This window comes from Ochotona princeps, chromosome 1 (assembly GCF_030435755.1).
Source record: "Ochotona princeps isolate mOchPri1 chromosome 1, mOchPri1.hap1, whole genome shotgun sequence".
In the NCBI taxonomy this organism is placed as follows: domain Eukaryota; kingdom Metazoa; phylum Chordata; class Mammalia; order Lagomorpha; family Ochotonidae; genus Ochotona; species Ochotona princeps.
In genome coordinates, this window is record NC_080832.1 from 53,189,094 (window position 1) to 53,205,825 (window position 16,732).

At 43.8% G+C, this 16,732-nt stretch overlaps 1 protein-coding gene across 1 annotated transcript in view; it reads right to left on the reverse strand.

The window, feature by feature from the left end:
- ARMC2 (armadillo repeat containing 2) overlaps positions 1-16,523 on the reverse strand; it is a 103,892-nt gene extending 87,369 nt beyond the window's left edge. The window contains exons 1-3 of the mRNA XM_058669322.1: positions 16,269-16,523; positions 13,046-13,118; positions 3,984-4,137 (exon numbers count right to left, since the gene is read on the reverse strand). Coding sequence (XP_058525305.1) covers positions 3,984-4,137; positions 13,046-13,118; positions 16,269-16,513 — 472 coding nt within the window. The 5' untranslated portion in view covers positions 16,514-16,523. The remainder of the gene's footprint in view (positions 1-3,983; positions 4,138-13,045; positions 13,119-16,268) is intronic.
- Between the last annotated feature and the right edge of the window lie 209 nt (positions 16,524-16,732).

Below are 16,732 nucleotides of genomic sequence, written 5' to 3' on the forward strand. Positions count from 1 at the left end.
GTAAAGGAATGACTCCATTTCAGACATTCCTTTGGCACCTACTATATAGCACTTTTTGTGCTCGACTCCTGAGTTACAAACACAGAAAACCACCATTTCCACTGCAGTTGCTTGGCCAACCTGGGGACAGAGAGGCAGAGGTGTAAGGGATTAAGGTGTGGTCCCCACTGGGTCTGGAAGAAGCATAGATGGTAGAGAAGTCTGGGGGGGCAGTGAGAGAGAGGAGGAACAAAGCCTCACAGAGGCAGAGCCTGACAAACATCTGGAAGGATTCCCAGGGGGCAAACACTTCAAATAAGGACTCCATGGAGTACTACTTGGCCATTTAAAAGAACAAAATTCAACTACCTACAACAAAACGGTCTCAACTACAGAACATTATGCTCAGTGAAATAAGACAACCACAAAAGGACAAACATCATATGTTCCTTCTGACATAGACAACCTTCATGCAAAATACAAGATCAATAGATATATAAGTAAACATATATATATTTATGTAGAGGAACTATACAATGGATACAAATATACTGTGAAGTAGAGATACATTGCTGCATGAATCTCTATTTCTGAATAAAAGATGAACTACCAGTGAAAGTGTTAAATACATCCTGACAATTGGATGCTGGAAATTCTACCATTGTCTATACCTACAATGTCATGATACACTTAAAGAAGGACAGACTGTAACTATTGCTAAAGAGCTACACTATCCTTATATTATAGGGAAAACAATGGAGGGGGAGGGGAAGAGCGAAAGGGGAAATTTCTGCGCCTAAGGAACTATGAGAAACTAAATAAATGAAACAACAAAATTTAAAAAAAGGAACAGAAGTGTGGAGTCAAGGTTGACTTCATGCCCAAGCCTCCTACACAGCCAGGCAGGTGAGACTTGTGATGACAGCCCCGTGTCCTCAGCTTGTCCTGGGCCCATCAGACCACTGTGTGAATGGTGAGAATTAGAACAGGCTTCTTTTCTGAATGGCTGACCCAACCCTTTAACACGCTCCTAGGCACTGCTCATGTGCACCCTGCCCAGAGGCTGGGGGAAGAGGTATCCCCGGCTTACTGGGATACCTGCCCTCTTTTCCAAAAAAAAGGCAATGAACATTTTGCTAGGAGTGGTCCCCTGGAAGCTCCTGGGACTCCCAATGGCACAGCCTGGCCAGGGGCTGTCCAAGAGTTTCCATGAGGGGGTGACACAAACTGATGCGTATGCTTCCTGACAACTTTATGAAAGACAGAGACAGTGATCACTTGAACTGGGAGACAGGGGTCATGGGCTTGGGGTGGGGGCTCAGCTTCCCCAGGCTCTGCTGGGCTGGAGCCCAGAGCACCAAGGGCAGGACAAGGACAAAGCAAGAGGGGAGGCGATGGTAAAGAAGGTGACAGCCAAGGACTGGCAGATGGGGTGCTTGACTGGCAAGCAGGGGGGCACTGGGAGATAGGGAAGTGGAGGAGAGGACTGGAGGTCACTGTCTGGCTCCAGTAAGGGGGAGGGATGGTGCCAGCAACAGCAGCACCACCTCCATCCCTAACTCCTACCTGAACACAGTGATGGCGGGATCTGTGGAGATGACTCCTCCCCTTTCATTTACTTAAACCAGGGAAGCCAAACCTCCTGATCACAGTCCAGTCTCTACCCAGCTACTGATAACAGACATCCAGGGAGGCAAGGGATGGGGGGCTAAGGGTAGAGTGTGGCAGGAGAGGGATGTGCAGCAGGGTGTCCTGATGATGGCAGTTACCCAACAGAAGCCACTCTTTCTAAACAGCGAAGAGACGGGGGCCATCAGATCCAGGGAGCTCCTCCAAGAGGGAGTTCCAAAGCAGGAGAGCACAAGCGTTTCTTTACATGGGGCAACCCAGGGTTGTGTGTGCTTCTGCAATGGCAGTGGCCTTGGCTATCACTGTTTCCTGTGAACCACTGACATGGGCCTCACAGCAGAGGCGAAGGCAGGGTGGAGAGGAGATGTGTTGGGTTGTAACAGATGGGCACAAACACCAGGCCAGGCAGCTCTGATTGTAAGGGGGGCAGGCAAATGTCCACTTGCACAAGGTTTCCGCATGTGAGCAGCACCAGCTCAGGGCATGCAACGTGTGCCTGGTCTCCAAGCTTAGAAACAAGAATAGATCACAAACCACAGGGTGGGCAGCCCTCATGTTGGCTTGGCGGAGGGACCCTGGGCTCCAGGATCATGTTCTTCCCCATCACAGCAAACCCCATGCTCTTGCAACTACTGAGCCTTTATTATCTCACCAGTGTGATATCCATGTGGGCAAAATTTCTGGAAAGTTCTTTGGAGATGACCCTGGTGCAGCTATAATTGAGGATGACTATGAAGGAACAACGCAGCTATTGTGGTGCGTCTTACTTAAATCCAGCACTGGCCCTTGCACAGAGCCCCTGGCTTCTGCAGCCTTCAACAGGTGGGCTGAGGTGCCCTGTCTGAAATCTTGGCACCTGTTCCCCTCCCAGTGTGGGCGTGTGGTCCACAGACTCCATTATGTGGCTGCCTCCTTCTTCTGTGTCCCATTGCAAGACACCTTCCAGAGCCAGCTGTGTTACAGTGGACTAACTGCTGCCATGGGGGCTCTGTCCCGCTGTCTTTAGGACCTGAATGGTCTTAGATATTTGCGCTACTACTGTCTCCCTCCCTGCTCTACATGGCAAGCACTCAGGACTTAGAAAGAAGTCCAATGCTTACTAGAGGTTCATTGAACACCAGAGTGACTAAGCCACTTAATCACACACTTGGTTGCCATGTCATGGCAGGAGGCACATGACCTGCGATAATCTTGTTCCTGGGCCCTACCCTTCCCGTTTATCAGGCACCAGATAGACAAACCAGGATCAATTGGGCTATGAAGACATGATGAGCTACATGTGGGACTCCCCCCCCCCAACAACGCTATGGCAGGGGAAGGTGGGTCCCGGATGCGGAGGGACCACTCAATCACTCCCACGAAGGCTGCATGGAATGGGGGTTGCCAGACTTCTTGATTCTCCATAAGAAGTCATAAATTTGAATTCTTCAACTTTGCAAATGTTGATGACTAATAAAAAGGAAATGCTTGCATGTCAACCAAGTCTGATGGTCAGGAAATCGTCTTTTGACTCTTGCTTTTCTGTCACTATATACTCATCCCTCTTCACCCATCCTTGTTAGGTGAGATACAGCCTGTTCTGTCTGCTCCTGGGGACATAGTTTCCCAATGGTTTCAAACACATACTTTAAAAAATATTATCAAGTTAGAACAAGACCCTAAACATATATATTGAAGACTGGAGTAACTCAGTCATACTTTTCGGATATGTTTCACAACACACTCTCCTGTCTTCTATTATTCCTAAACTATTTAATGTCTTTACAAACAACAACAAAAACAAAACTATACTGGTATGATGCACTAAGTTGTCATCTGACAGTCAGCTGTTTTGGGGGCAATCTGAAAAACCCTTAGGATGTCCTGGATTGGGGGCAGTTGTCGGCATCCCTAGGAACAGTCCCAGGTCAGACACCTGCCAGCACGTCTGACACTAGGCAGAGTCCCAGGAAGCTCCGCTTACATATTTACACAGGAGCAGAAAAGCATTTTCAGAGCCATAAGCTGAGTACATGCTGTACAACTCACCATCCTCATGAATTTTTAATGGAAATTAACTTTCTGAATTCTAATTTTTAAAAAATTCACTTCTTTCCTACCCAGGAAAACCACCCATTAGGAAACCCTTTTCCAAATACTCTTTTCCTGTTGGGCAATACTTTTAAGAAACTGGGATACTTTGGCATTCTTTCTAAACAGCCAGAGAGGTACACGAACAATGCTCCTTAACCAACTTTTGCTCAATATTAACTCCGTCTCAGTCCATGTCAGAGTCATTCAGAGTCAGGAAGGAAATCACAGAAATAGAGCTGCTGTTCCCCAATCCCAGGTGCTCCCCCTCCAACCAGGGCCTCAAGAATGTTCAGGGACCTTACTCTCGGCAGGTAGTGGAGGGCCCTGGGATGCTGCCCGGAACAAGCGCGCTCGGGCGCTGCTGATCCTTCTCATCTTGGCAGGGTCCACCGGGGGTCGAGGTAAGGACAGGCAGTGGTCCAGCTCCACGCTGGGAGGTGTCGGGGCTTTCGGTTTCTGGAAAGAGATGTTGGGAGATGACTGGCAGGCATTTCTGTGCTTTGTGTAAAAGACTCTCCCAGAGCTGTCCCTACAGGCAAAGCTGGCTTCAGTCAGCCTCCTCTCCGCTGTGCGCGCACGTGCGCGCGCACACACACGCACACGCACACACACACACACCATTATCTATTTCCATTTAATTGTTTCTGTCAATTGAATTTAACCAGTTAACCACTCTGCTACCATGCTTATTAGCATGTTTGGAGAAAAGAGGCCACCCATGCTGGTGAGCAAATACTACCTGAGTAAGAGATGGTAAAATGAGGTTGAGGGCAGTTAACACACTTGACAAATGTTTGTGCTCCATTCAGCTCAGAAAACATTACCCTGCTACGTACCAAGAATTAAACAGAGGCATAAGTACCAGCTCCACATACTAGAAATTTGGGATTTCATGGGTTTTGGCAATAATTTTTTTAAAGTACTTCAGGTTAAGAAGTAACAAAACATAAACATCAAAGAGGTTGTCTTGGATTTACAATATAAAAATTTTTTATTCCTTATATTTCAGGTAGTATAGATTGACATCCTTTTAAAAAAAAGGAACATAACTGGCAAAATTCTGGGTCCTTGAAGATTTTAAGAAGCAACATCAGTAGCAGGCTCTGTGCTGAGGGCTCTCTCCAGTCTAACCTCCAGAAGGCAGTGGCCTTGAGCCCATGCCACCTGCTGGTTGTCCCCTCCCCACTCTCCGTCAGCACAGGTAACAGCCTGGGAGGGAACAGCCTGCTGGCAGCAGGTGCTTCCAGCTGGCCAACCACAGACAGGATCACACTGAAGTTCCCTCTACAATGTGTGGAATAGATGACTCACTATCCAGTAAATTAATCAACAATTAAAGGGAAAAAATAAAAAAGGATCCCATGTGAAATTTAAGTGAGGTAATCTGGAAAAATGGGTGAGGTCAAATATCACTCATGACATGTTATCCCAAACATTTGCACTCACACACACTCAGAGAACACACATACGTCTACATTTTTAGTTCCTCTGCCAAAAAGTTGTGGATGACATTCTTCAAAGCATTTTTGTTTCCTCTGGTTCACCAGCATCCAGAATTGATTTGTCCAACACAGCTGATTTTATGACTTTAGAATCAAATTTTTCTAGTTTTTTTAAAGGTGAATAAATTAATCCACATAATATAGAAGAAAAAATCTCTCTGGGATCAAACAGATATAATCTACTTGCAATGTGCATGAACTTGGGCCAGCCGTTGCTTTTCTGAACTAGCCCATCTGCGACTCTGGGAGAGCAGTTTCCTTTTTACAGACATGTTGACATTAATATGATTCTGGTTGGGAAGGCTCCAAAGATGCTCTGTCTCCTATGCAAGCTGCCCTGCGTTAATTCACCCAAGGTCAAGGGCCTGGCCTGTAATGTGACCTTCCTGGCACAGGGACTGGTGGAGACAACACTCACTTGGCTCTCCACCCGTTGTGGAGGTTGTGTTCCACCTGTGCACTAAGCAGTTATTTCACCATTTTAGGCTCCCCCATTTGTTGCCAATGTATGACCTGTGCCTTGAACCAAATGGAAACAGGACCACCCAGTGTATAAATCAGGAGAACAAGTGCTTTATGTTCAATTCTCAAACATGAACTCCATAAGGACAATGCTGATATTGAAGGTAGATGGAAGATTTTTATCTCAAAACATCTGTTCCCTATAGGTGCCTCGAGACCAAAGCAGAGATGGAAAAGCATACCCAACAACCCAGACAGAGTGAATGCCCCTTCCACAGATGCCTGAGCCAGACTGGTGAGGATGGTGTGCAAAACTGATTTTTTTCCCCCAAAGACAGCAACTCTTTTAAGCTCTTTATGGAAGGCGAGATACAGCCCCAGAACTGCTTCTTGATAAAATGAGTTATTTAGGGGCTGGCATTGAAGTTCAGCAGATTAAAGCTGCTGCCTAAAATGTGAGTATCCCATATGGGTGCCAATCTGAATTGGGGGGGGTGGCGCTAAAGCCACTCCTGGGATTGAGAGGGGCTGCTGCAAGATGGCGGAGTTGGAGTTGGTCTTGCCTGCAGGTAAACAGGAAGTCACAGAGATAGGCTAATGCCCTCGCTGCGATTATGTCATTGCTACTGGCCTATCACGTAGCGCCAAGTGGACCCACGGGAGAAGTGATTGGTGGAGAACGATATAAAAGTAGCCAGCAAAAGCTAGGCGAGGACGACGATGATGGTGAGAAAGACGGAGAGACTACATCGAGAAAGACTGGGACGATGGAGAAAGGGACTACAACAGAGAAACACGGGGATGAAAACGAGGGCTGGAATGAGAAGAACAGGGCAGGGGAAGACGGACAAGGGCTGGAGCAAGAGGACGGACGTTGACACTGAATCCCAGTTGCTCCACTTCTGATCCAGCTCCCTGCTAATGTGCCTGGAAAAGTACTGAAAGATGATCCAAGTGTTTTGGTTCCTGCCACCATGTAGGAGACATGGATGGATTTCTGGGATCTTGGATTTGGCCTATCCCTGTTGTGGCCATTTGAGGAGGGAACCAGAAGATGGACAACCCTCCCCCACCTTGTGTGTGTGTGTGAGAGACAGACAGAGAGAGAGAGAGAGAGAGAGAGAGAGAGAGAGAGAGAGAGAGATTGATTCTGTCTTTCAAATAAAATGAAAATTAAGTCTTAAAAATAAAGAAAATTATTAGGGTGGGTGCTGCAGCACAGCAAGCTAAGCCATCACTTGGGATGACCAAATCCTACATTAGAGCGCTAGCTCAAATTCCATGTGTGCTTCCACCTCAGATTTCTACTAATAATGCCCTTGGGAGATGACAGCTTGGGCTTTTGCCACCCATGGAGAAGACTCCGGTGGAATTCCTGGCTCCTGGCTTGAGCCTGGCTGCTGGGAGTATTTGGGAAGTGAACCCGCAGATGGAACATCTTTCTTTTTGTCTTCCTCTCTCCCTCCTTAAGTAGAAATAAGCTTTTTTTTAAAAAAAAAAAAAAAACAAAGAAAACCAGTGAACTAGTTAGCAATGTCTTTCATGCTAGGTTTTTACAAAATGTTCTTCTGTTTCATGAAGTGAATTATGATGAGAACTACTAACATTTTCTTTCCTATCAAGCTCAAAAATATTTAGAACTTACAGAATGTTGCAAACACTTCAGCAAAATCTAAATATGTCTCCACAAGAAGCCCTTATCCCCTGATGCTGTTGCAGGACACCAACTAGTGACCTGCGTCCCTGGGGTGTGGGACAGCTGGGGTGAAGGTTTGTTCCTGGCTGATGAAACCACTACAGTTCAGTGATGCCACAAACACTGCCTCTGTCGAAAACCCAATCAAGGAAGATGTGACCCACAGGACATAGAAAAGATGCACTGGCCAGGCCTCCTCCCAGCATTGTGGACAGCCTTGCTTCCTGTGGCTCACCGGCACAGTGCCACTCCACCCCAGAACATCACTCCTCATGCCTTTAGAAAACAGGCACACATGCGCACACAAACACACATACACACTTACAAGTCAGAAAGCAAGTATCAGCAATGCTTCCCCACTACATCACCTTTCAAAATGTGCCAGTTCTGTGTGCATTTCCACTGCTAGGGCTTTCCCCCATGGGACTCTGTCAATCTCAGTATGAGACTTTTTGCTGAACTGTCACTGCTTGCTTCAGAGAGTACAAGGGGGCAAAAAATAAAACAAAACAAAACAAACAAAACCCCAAAACCTGCCATGGCGTTGCCATGCTTGCTCCACTTTTTCTTATTCTGGACCACTCCCCATCCCCCAAGGCATCTGCATGTTCCTACATCCCTTTCTTTCTACCATATATTGAGATTTTCTTCTGCCTGTCAAATACTTGGAGCAAGGCTCAGGTAAAATACTAATAACAGTTCCAAATAATCTGCCCTGTTACCCTGGGGTGGTTTCGACCCCCCAGTATGGATTGAGTTTTCCTGCTTTGGATGCTGGTTGTTGTTTGTGTAACTGTATCCTATTGTGTTTTTAGGATTTATCTTTTCTATATGTCAATGCAGAGTTGACTGAAGTCACTGAACTTTGGGATGATGTTTGACTCGGTGGTTAGCATGCCTGCATCTCAATTCTAAGTGCCTGGATTTGGATCCAGGCTCTGAATCTCAATTCTAGATTCCTGCTGGTCTGAATCCTAGCAGGTATCAAATAATGGTTGGGGTAGTTGGGTCCCAGAGTGAGTTTCCAGCCCCCCGGGTTCAGCCAGGCTTGGCCCTGGTCACTGGGGCCTCTTGGGGAGTGGCCCAGCAGACAGAAACTCTGTCTCTGTGTATCTTACTACATAAGCTCAAGCCGTGGCTCATCAGGTTAAGCCATCACTGGCAGCGCCAGTTTTCCATATGGCAGTCTCAGCTACTCTAGCTCTAATCCAGCTCCCTACTAATGCACCTGGGAAAGTAGTGGAAGACTGCCCAACTGCTTGGGCCCCTGTACCCATGTGGCAGACTCAGGTGAAGCTTCTGGCTTCTGACTTCAGCCTGGTTCAGCCCCAGCCATTGTGGTCATTTGGGGAGTGAACCAGAAGATAGAATACTTTCTCTCTTTCTATCTCTCTTTCTCACTCTGTAATTCTTTCTTTCAACCTAAAAATACTTAAAAAACAAACAACTCTGAAGTAAAGCAGTCATTTTATGTAACATGACGATTTCTTACAGCAGTTTTATTTTGAATGCAGAACCTAACCATTCTGCAGTAAAAAAAATAAATAAATAATAGTAATTTCAGAGACATTAAACAGAGATAAAGCCCAATCTCACTTTAGCCTAATACCCAATTTTCAAATTTAAAAGCTGATACAATTTGACTGGGACCAGATTAACTCTAGAAATGGACATTTTTAAGAGACAGTAGATTGGAGTGAATGCTTTCTCCCAGAACTGCAGTAATAAAGTAATTTATGAGAGCCAAACATTAGAGCCATGGAATAAAGAGCCACCCTATAAAAAGTGGGAAGCACCGGGCTATTAAACTAGGTACTTGGGCTGTGGCTGGTTCCAACCCAAGTGGTCTCCAAGGACACAGAAGCAAGAAGTCACGGGTAATGATGCCTGGACAATGATGTGTTGCATACTGATCCATGCTCACTATTCAGGGACTTCATTTTTGCTAGTTGTGCTATAAGAATAACATTCTAATAAATATTTCAAAACTATGCAATACATCTGAGATGACTAGGGTCATCTGGATAATGACTGTGCATTAAACAATAGTCCTGAGTAATGCTAACTTTCTGAAGCTGTGCTCATAGACATGTGGTTATGTGGAAACTGTCCTTGTTCATAGGAGATACACATTAAAATTCTCAAGAATGAAGTTTCAAAATGTCCATAATTTATTTCCAAACTGCCCATCAAAAAACAAACATGGGACAGGTGCTTTGCCTAGCAGTCCAAACATTGGTTAAGACATCTGTTCTGCAAGGCATGGAGTCGAGTTCCAGACAGGGCTCCTACCTTCAGCTTCCTGCTAATGTGGATCCTGGGAGGCAGCAGGAGTGCTTGAGCAGCTGGACTCCTGCTACCTGGAAATTTGGATGGAATTCTTGGCTTGTAGCTTAGGATTTCCCAGCCATTGAGAGCATTTGAGGAGTGAAGTGGCAGATGGAAACTTTCTTTTGCTGCCTCTCACATAAGTAAATAAAAAGCAAACAAGTATACACACACACACACACACACACACCAGCACACAGTTGTTCAAAACTTAGAAGGAGTTTGACCAATATCCCAACTGAAAGCTGAAGAAGTGATACTTCTGATATCAGATATAAGGAGGGAGGCGAAAAATTAGAAAGTTCAGTGGAAATTTCGCATAACCTCTGCCCTCTCTAGCTCATATACTCGGACTATTACACCCAGAAGATGGAGGCTTCTTCCCTGAAGAGGGTAAAAGGGTAGTTCCCTAACAGGATCACTAAATAGGGATTCACCTTATAGTAAACACCCCTTTTAAAAAGTTTTATGGATTTACATCATTTGAAAGGCAGAGATAGAGACAAAGACTCAGAACTTTCATCCATCGGTTTACCTGGAAAATGCTCACAATAGCCAGGTCAAAGCCAGAATCCAGGAACTCAGTCCAGGTCTTCCACACACGTGGCAAGGACAAGTATGTAAGCCATCACCTGCTGCCTCCCAGGGTGTACATTAGCAGAAAGAGGGAATCAGAAGGCAGCAGGAACGAAGGCCTTCCAATACAGAATGCAAGAATCCCAAGTTGCACCTTAACCAACGTGCCATATGCCTGCCCCACATGAAGTGCCTTTATTTTTGAGTGTCAGGCTACTTAGAAAAATGGGTATTCATTGAACATTTACATCCTGAGTTCTAGATATTTCTGCCGTCTTCTCCTACCTAAAATCTATCAACCAACCTATATCCTCCAGAGAAAAGCTTTCAAGACAGTTCTTCCAGAGACTAGTCCTTATGATGCTAATGGTGGGGGGCTCCCCCAGCATACAGCCAGGCCAGATCCTTCCAACTGGAGATGTGGAAAGTTACACCTGCAAACTGGCCATTTAACTGCAGGTACCAACTCTGAAGTGTGGCCAGCCAAGCAGCGTAAGACACCCAACCACGCTTCCAGACTGCAAGACTGACCAAAGCAAACACAAGGTGCAAACGAATAGATGGTGAGGAGCAATCTTGGTTTTAAAGCATCAAAATGATCACTAATGCACTCAGGTAAGATGCTACAATCATTAAGCAAGAATGAAAATGATTTTGAGAGAAAAGGCACCTTTTAAAAATTGCAAATTTGATAGTAGAAATAAAAAAACTCAACAAAGGAATTAAAATCAATAAGTGTCTTCCCAAAATAGATGCAAGACAAAAAATAAGAAAGTTAAGACACCAGTTCAGGAGACCCAACAGCTGAAGGGCAGGCACTAGGAAGAGCACACCTAACAAAAAATTGAAGAAAGGGCCCGGCGTGGCAGCCTAGTGGCTAAAGTCCTCGCCTTGAACACACTGGGATCCCATATGGCGCCGGTTCTAATCCTGGCAGCCCTGCTTCCCATCCAGCTCCCTGCCTGTATCCTGGGAAAACACTCGAGGATGGCCCAAAACCTTGGGACTCTGCACCCACGTGGGAGACCTGGAGGAAGTTCTTGGATCCTGGCTTCGGATCCATGCAGCACCAGCCGTTGCAGTCACTTGGGGAGTGAACCATCAAACAGAAGATCTTCCTCTCTGTTTCTCCTCCTCTGTATATCTGACTTTTCAATAAAAATAAATAAATCTTAAAAAAAGTGAAGAAGACATCATCAAAGTAACGCAATGATAATTCCCAGAGTTGGAAGGTATGAAAGCATAAAGGGCCATTCTGGGGCAGGTGCTGTGGTACAAAGTTAAGCCACTACCTGCCACACTGGCATTTCATATTGGAGTCCTACTGCTCTGTTTCCAATTTAGCTTCCTGCTAATGTGCCTAGGAAAGGAACAGAAGACAATCTAAGTGCCTGGGCCTCTGTCACTAGCACAGGAGACCTAGGTAGAGCTTGGTGTGCTGGCCTCAGTCTGGACCAGCTTCATCCAACTATCACAGCCATTTAGGAAGTAAACCAGTTAATGGAAGATATGTCTCTCTCTCTTTCTCAATCTCTCTCCTTTTCCCCCCCTCCCCACTGTGTGTATGTGTGTTTGTATGTGTATAGCTGTGCTTTCAAATAAATGTTTTTAGAAATTTTAGTAAAAATAAAAAGGACCCTTCAAGTGATAAGCATAATAGATAAAATCATAATTACAAAAAAGCCATTATCATGAAATTTCAGAGCACTAAAGCAATCATTTTACAAACCTCCAGAGATCAATAAATAGGAATCAGTGCTTTAAACAATTAATTCTCACAATACTTTCTCATGAAACTGTAGATAATAACTACCCATGAAAACAATGAAATCAATAAGGAAAAGAACTTGAAATACAGGAAATTGGGAGGCGAGGAGGAACAGCACAAGGAGGAAGAGCCACCTCCCCAAAGATGACAGTGAGGAGCCCAAGGAAAGTGGTTGTAGAGTCCAAGAGCTGAACTGATTGAATACTGCCTATGTCTGAACAGCCAAAGGAGATACAGACCCCTGGGGATGAGTTTATGGCTCAAACAGTAGTAACATGAAACTTAAAAAGCAAGGCAATTACTAATGCCAGGAGAAACAAAAGGTTGTACAAGGATGAAGAAGCAATCATCATTAATCAACATTAATCAACATTAATAAGGCTCTGCGATGAACAGAACTGGCCTTCACCTGGAAAACACATCAGACAAAAATCACTCTGCATCTATTCTGGGCACAGCAGTAGAGACTGAAAGGGCGGGCATGTTATGCGAAGGTGACACCAAAGATAAGAAAAATCCTCATATTTAGTGGGAAATCATTAGAGAACTCCTTACCCTTTTAAGTCCAACAGCGACTGTGGCATTTTGGAAATGCAGATGTATGACCAAAAGAGCAAGTGAAAGCCACAGGGGAAGGAATGACAGAAAATAAGGAAAAAGGAGACCATAAGACCATGCTGTTGCTTTGTAACAAACCTTTGTATTGATCTCTTATTTACATAATACCTATGTATCATGCATGTACAGCTTGAACACAAATTTTTACACATGGACTAAAATTTTTATGCATGGGCTAAAAGATAAAATTATATATATACGTGCTTAAAAACAATGATATCTTAAAATATTCTGCTTACCAAGTTGCCATCTGTTTTTAAAATCATAAGATTACAAACTACGGAAGTGTTTCATTAGCTATTAAGCAGTATATTTAAGTCCCCAGGATAATTCTCTTAGCATGTGTAAGTGCTGATTCTGAGTATCCGCGATCTATTTAGCTTTACAACACTGGTGGTGATGTCGAGTACTCACCAGCTCCAGTGGGCTGAGACGTGTGCCAGAGATAGGCCTGGAATCAGATGACTCAAAACTGGACGCATGGAGGCTAGCGTAAGAGATGGTGCAGAGCATTAGTTTGGGGAGAACTGTTTCTTTTATTTCCAGTAAAAGTTAGTCAGCTCTAGCTAGAAAGCAAGTGAAAGCATCCAATGTGTATTCCTTGAAGAAAAAAGTACTCTTAAAATGCTATGGTGCTTCAAACATTTTATTAGCAAGTCTCTTTTTACCAATTTGAAGAAGATGAATATATTGAATATTGAATAGGAAGAGATATAGATTTTTCTAAAATTTTATTTATATCACTCTGTTAAGTTGATACATCCACTTTTCACCATTTCTGAACCCAAGGTCTACAGCCATCTATAGGAATTTTGAACATAAGTCAAATTAAAAAAAAAAAGCTATCATAAAAGTCAATCAACAGACAATAGAAGATCACAAGATCATTTTAATAGATGGTAGAAAAAGCATTTGACAAAATCCTATGCCCATTCTTGATTCAAAAGTCTCTAAGTAAATCAGGAACAGAAGGAAATTTCTTCAGTTTGTTTAAGAATATCTAGAAAAGTCCTACACCTCACATCACACTTCGTGGTGAATAAGTTGAAGCTTTCTAACCATCCTCTCATTGCTGCTTTTCAACATTGTACCTGCAGATCCTTGCTAATGCAATAAGGCAAGAAAAGGAGACAAAATGCGTCCAGACGGGGAAAGAAGAAATAAAACTGTCTTTACTTAAAGATCATATGAACATCTAAAGCAGAAAACGTTAAAAATTTGACCCCAAAATTTCTTGGAACTAATAAATGTGCACAAGTAATGTTCAAATGGAAATTAAAATGAAGTTACAATACCATTTATACCGGTGCCATTCAAAGTGAAATACTGTTGCAAAATTTAACAAAACACACGTAAGATCTGTGCAAGACAAACTACCAGAAAACTCAACGCAAGTAATCACGGATAGGAGGACTATTGACAAGATGTCAGTTTTTCTCAGTCTGATTTGTATATTTCATGTAATCCCAATTAAAATCCTAGTAAGTAATAGTGGCTTTTGATAAATTGATGCTACAGTAAATCCAGAGAGGTTAAATCCCTAGAGGGGCCAACATACTGAGAAGAATGGATGAGAAGAATGAAAATAGAAGACAGCTACCACGTGACTCCACGACCTCACACACAAACTACAGGGATCAAGATGGTGTAGTGCTGGCAAAAGCACAAACAGATCAACGCCACCAAACACAGAGTCCAGAAACATACTCTATAGCACAGTCAACTGATCTTTGACAAACGAGCCAAGGCAGACTAGGTACTCGTTGATTTAACAAAGGAGTTTCATCCCAACAGATCCCTCATCGGTTGAAAACACTGTTTGATCAGCAATGCATTTACCACCCCTAACTTACTTAACATTCTAGCTTAGCAACAGAGCACACCAGCATGTGAGTTGTTTACCCTCCTGACTGCAAGACTGTGACCTCCTGATGCTGCCCAGCATCACGAAAGAGTACCCACCTTCCACTGACTATAGCACGGTAAAGTCGAAAAAAAATCTATACCTGGATTTGACATCTTTTACAAAATTACCTCAAAATAGATCACAAACCAAAGTGTAAAAGTGCAAAACTATGCTATTTCTAGAATATAATCAAGGCGAAAATCTAGACAGCCATAGATATGGCGATTACTTTTTTATGTAAAATATCAAAGGCATGAACCATGAACGAATGGATGGGCAATACAGACTTCATTAAACATTTTACGCTCTGCGTATTGCCCAGAGAATAAGGAAAAAAAGCCACAAACTGCAAGAAAGTATTTGCAAAAGATATGTAAAATAAAAGACTGTACAAAACACATAAAAGAATTCTTAAAATTTATCATTAAGAACACAGGTTATTAACAATGGATTAAAAAGTGGGTAACAGAGCTTAACAGACATCTAGTCAGAAAAATGCAAAGGGCTAAGCATTTGATTAGATGTTCTGTCCCCTAGGTCAGATGGAAAAAGTGTATTTTACACCAAGATATTACTGCACATTTACTAGAATGGTCAAAATACAGCACAGCAACACCACAAAGTTCCAGTGGTGATGAGGAGGGAGAGGCACCCTCATTCATTGCCAGTATGGATGCAAGCCCATACCAGCCACTTCGGAGGAGGGTTTGTCAGTTTCTGATAAGACTTTCAGTATCCTCTGAGCCAATGACCCAGTGACTGTGCTCCTTGGTTTTTACCTAAGGGAGCTGAAAACAGTCCACATAGGAACTTGCACCTGGGTATTTACAGCAGCTGTGTCTGTAATTGCCCAAACTTGAAAACAAATGGGACCCCCATCAGTAAGTGAATAGAGAAATCAATTATGATGCATCAGACCATGGAATGTTATTTGGGACTAAGAAAAGTTAGTTATCAGGCCATGAAAAACCACTGAAGAAACTTGAGTGTATATTACTGAATGAAAGAAGCCAATCTACAAATGCAATGTACACTGTGATTCCTGACTATACAACAGTGTAGGAGAGGCAAAACCAGGGAGGCAGTGAAAGTGGTTGACGGGGGATAAACTGAGCAGAAGACTTTGAGGGCAGTGAAACTGGTCTGTGTTCTATCACAACAGCAGATACTGTAACATAACTACTTACCCGTGTCTTGTCATTATATATTTGTCCAAACACACAGACTGTACAATGCCCAGGGTGAACCATGGTGAAAACTTGAACTCTGAGTCATAATGATGTGTCAGTTATAGCCAATGTGCCACTGTGGGCGTACTGATAAGGCAGGAGGCCACGCATGTGTGATGTGGGGGCAGGGGTGTGGAGGAGAGAGTCTAAGGAATCTGTAATTTCCTATTAATGTCACCGTAACCCTGAACTTGCTGTCAAAAAAATCAAGCCTATTGACAATAATGGTCTTCAATAACCAGTGGCAAGCATTGAATCTAGCATGTCACAATGCTTACTGCCAGCTTCCAAATCCAACTTACTGCTCAGGCAGACCCTGGGAGGCAGTGGTGACAGCCCCAGTAGCTGGGTTCCCACCACTCACCACGGGGACCTGGAGTGGTCTCTTAGTTCCTGGTTTTGGTCTTGGTTTATTTCTGGTGGTATGGGCATTTGGGGAAAGAGCAGCTGTAACTGGTGGCTTAAGTATCTCAGCACACAACGAGGTGAAACACCCTCATACCTGAAGGTGGAAGGCGGCCTGTTCTCGGGCGTTCTTGAAGATGCAGGTCCGAACAGCTTTCTCTGGTCTTCCTGTGGAGTAAAGGGCCTTTGCGTTTTAACCGTTCTCAACGCATTTCGTGCCTCGCTGATGATTTCCGCACTGGTCTTCAGTTTGGACGCCGAGGGTCTATAAAACGGATCCAGTTTTTCCAGCTTTTTCTCACTTGGAGACAGCATCTTTTCTCTTAATGAAAAAATGTTCATCAGATGGTCCCCACACTCTGCAAATAAACACACGACACAAAATCATGCACTATTTTTTTTTACCCAGTCCTTAAACCTATCCATGTATTCAGGAAGTCCTCCATATTGAGCTTGAAAGACAGTCACCATTTTTAACTAAAAATCCACTGAGCAGTAGAAAGGTCGGGATGGGAGAATAGCTCTCGAAGCTGTAAGCTGCACAGCTGTGTCTTCATGCAA